The sequence below is a fragment of the Necator americanus genome, chromosome II (genome assembly GCF_031761385.1).
Source record: "Necator americanus strain Aroian chromosome II, whole genome shotgun sequence".
NCBI lineage: Eukaryota > Metazoa > Nematoda > Chromadorea > Rhabditida > Ancylostomatidae > Necator > Necator americanus.
Genome location: NC_087372.1, coordinates 13,227,202 through 13,229,646, shown reverse-complemented (window position 1 = coordinate 13,229,646; position 2,445 = coordinate 13,227,202). Strand labels below are relative to the sequence as shown.

The window sequence follows — 2,445 nt, the reverse complement described above, 5'->3', positions numbered from 1 at the left end:
CATAACTGTTTCAGGACACTCAGAGTCTTTTCTCGTTAGAATAAACGCCACCACAGAAGCTGGACTTTGCATGAGCGCTGCGTTTGGACTCTCAAGTCACACAGTGCATCTAAACACAACTTTAATATTTCTAAAAAAATAAAGTGGTGATCGTTTTCAAAAAAAGATAGCGAAAAATGCATTTCTGAGGAGAGCCAAATTCGCAGGTCAGTGATTTTATGCTGACAAATACTTGTTTGAGGAATAATCCATGGACTTTGTTTATCTTCGAAAGATTAAAGTTCATGCAGCAATGGAAAGCATCGGCAAGGTTTTTTTCTAAATGAAATGGCATAGCGGAATGTTCGCCTCACAAACACAGCTGTGGATCGATTTTTAATTTTTCAATTCATTAAAGCGAACGGTCAAGTACACGATATAGAGCAATTTCGACGCCATTTATTTTTTTGCTTCTAATCGAAAATTTAAAGGCTTTGAGGTTAATATCGGCGAACTGACGAGAAATATAACTACAGAGAAGGAGCGTTGTTTGAAAACATCGAATGCAGCTGATTTTTGAGCTTTAGATGTTAAATTTCGGAACTTACCTCAAAGAGTGCTCAAGCAAAAGTGTTAGATTGAAAGAAAATGCTTTTTTTTTTCAATTTTATCAACAAAATAAAGCTGGGAGCTAATTAATCGGTAAGAAACTCTATGCTGCCGTTCCCGCTCCACCAGTTTCTCGATGCATCCTACTAATTCTTTCCATGTCTTTTTTTATTTTTCTACATTTTTTGGGGTGTTTTTAACGCCTTTTTTGTTCTTTTAAAATGTTTTCAGGATCTCCTTGATATATGACGTAAACCTCATGAGCGGTTTTCGCCGGTATGACCATCCGACTAAATAATAGTAAGCAGATGAGTCGGAAATGTTCCGTTTTGCCCAGTTGACGCTCCATTTTGATGATCGAAAAAAACAGAAATAAATAATATTGGAAAATTAAAACACATAAACTCAGACACAGAAATGCGCTGGAATACGTTTCGCAGACATGAATGCAGTACTGTCCGAAAAAATCACTAGTTAAAAGGGCTTTCCTGCGAATTTCGCAGAATCAGAATTTCACTGCGTGGAGTTGATGTGTAGAGTTTTGTGTCACACACGAGATTACAATTGGAACAAACACAAAGATGAAAACAAATGTTTAATAATTCATCAACCAGAAGTTTAACTTATCACTTCTATTTATAGTTCTTTTCGTCCTTTACTTGAGCTTTTTTCCAGGATTGTTTCCACGAAAGTAGCACGTCGTGTAAAGAGAAGTCTTTGGAGAACTACCTCCCAACTTTTGGCGTTCTGATCCTGCGAAGAGTTTAACAGAAAAAGGAGACACTGCGAAATTTACAAAAATGCTATAGAATTCAATTTCTCAAATAAAAAATATAATACAATATAAAATATAATAAAAAATGAAAATATGCGGTTCCAAACCAGCCGATGTTTCAGATTGTTCGGTTTTTGCAAATTCAAATTCAAAAATTGCTTAATGGTAGTGCTCACGTAGTTGGAGATGTAAGGGAGCAGAAGGGAAACCTTCACGGTATGGTAGGGGTCTCAAGTCATAAATATAAATCTTACATCATTGATCTACACTCAGTTAATCTCATGCAATCAGAATTTCACTTTACGAGATTAATAGTTACTTATAAATGTATATCACTTGCTTAAAAGTGTAAAAATAACGATAACGTATAGAATTCATTCCAAAAAACAAGAGGAATTTTTTTTTTGAAGTTTCAGGAATGACTTAAGGAAAATAACTATACGGAACGCTTTTAATTGGTTTCTTTTTATCCGAGCATTTGCTCTTGCGATAACTATACCTGCTCCCGTGTGCCTGCGGATGGAGAGAACCAGAGGATGAGGTTTTGTTTTAGAATGAACCAAACTAAAGGACTAACAACGTGAAAGGGAAGCAAGTGCATTTTGTTACAAACCAGTCACGGGTCTTTGCCAGTTTAGATCTGTGGGATCGCGAAGGCCGAAAGAATTCGGGTGGGACCTTAAATTACAACCAACGAAAAAAGTTCTACTGCTCAGTGGCCCGCTAGCATCATAGATACGTAACCGTCATCTCAATGCTACTTAAATTCTATGATCACGTTTCATTCTCTCCTTCTCTCCTAAATGACATCCGATAAAGTTTGTGGAAGGATATATCATGGAGGTTTTCAAATCTATGGGATCGCGAAGGCAGATCGAATGCGGATGGGACCTTAAGTTACCAGGAACGAAAGCTGAGCTCGGAAGAAGACGTTGACGCTAACCAAAAAAATAGTCGAAATAAAGCATCGTTAACAACCTTAGCGCTGCGCTTCACATAACAAGAAAACAAGGTTTCCCATAAACTATTTGTTCTCACGGGAAATTTCTGGCAGACATAAGAAACCACTGATAACCACTCAG

At 37.1% G+C, this 2,445-nt stretch overlaps 1 protein-coding gene across 1 annotated transcript; it reads right to left on the bottom strand.

The window, feature by feature from the left end:
- Positions 1-1,224: 1,224 nt before the first annotated feature.
- RB195_017692 (uncharacterized protein) lies at positions 1,225-1,964 on the bottom strand (the record flags this gene model as incomplete). Its single annotated transcript, XM_064184794.1, has 2 exons — positions 1,225-1,341; positions 1,863-1,964. The coding sequence occupies 2 exons, from the start codon at positions 1,962-1,964 to the stop codon at positions 1,225-1,227; spliced, it is 219 nt and encodes a 72-aa protein (XP_064040675.1).
- Between the last annotated feature and the right edge of the window lie 481 nt (positions 1,965-2,445).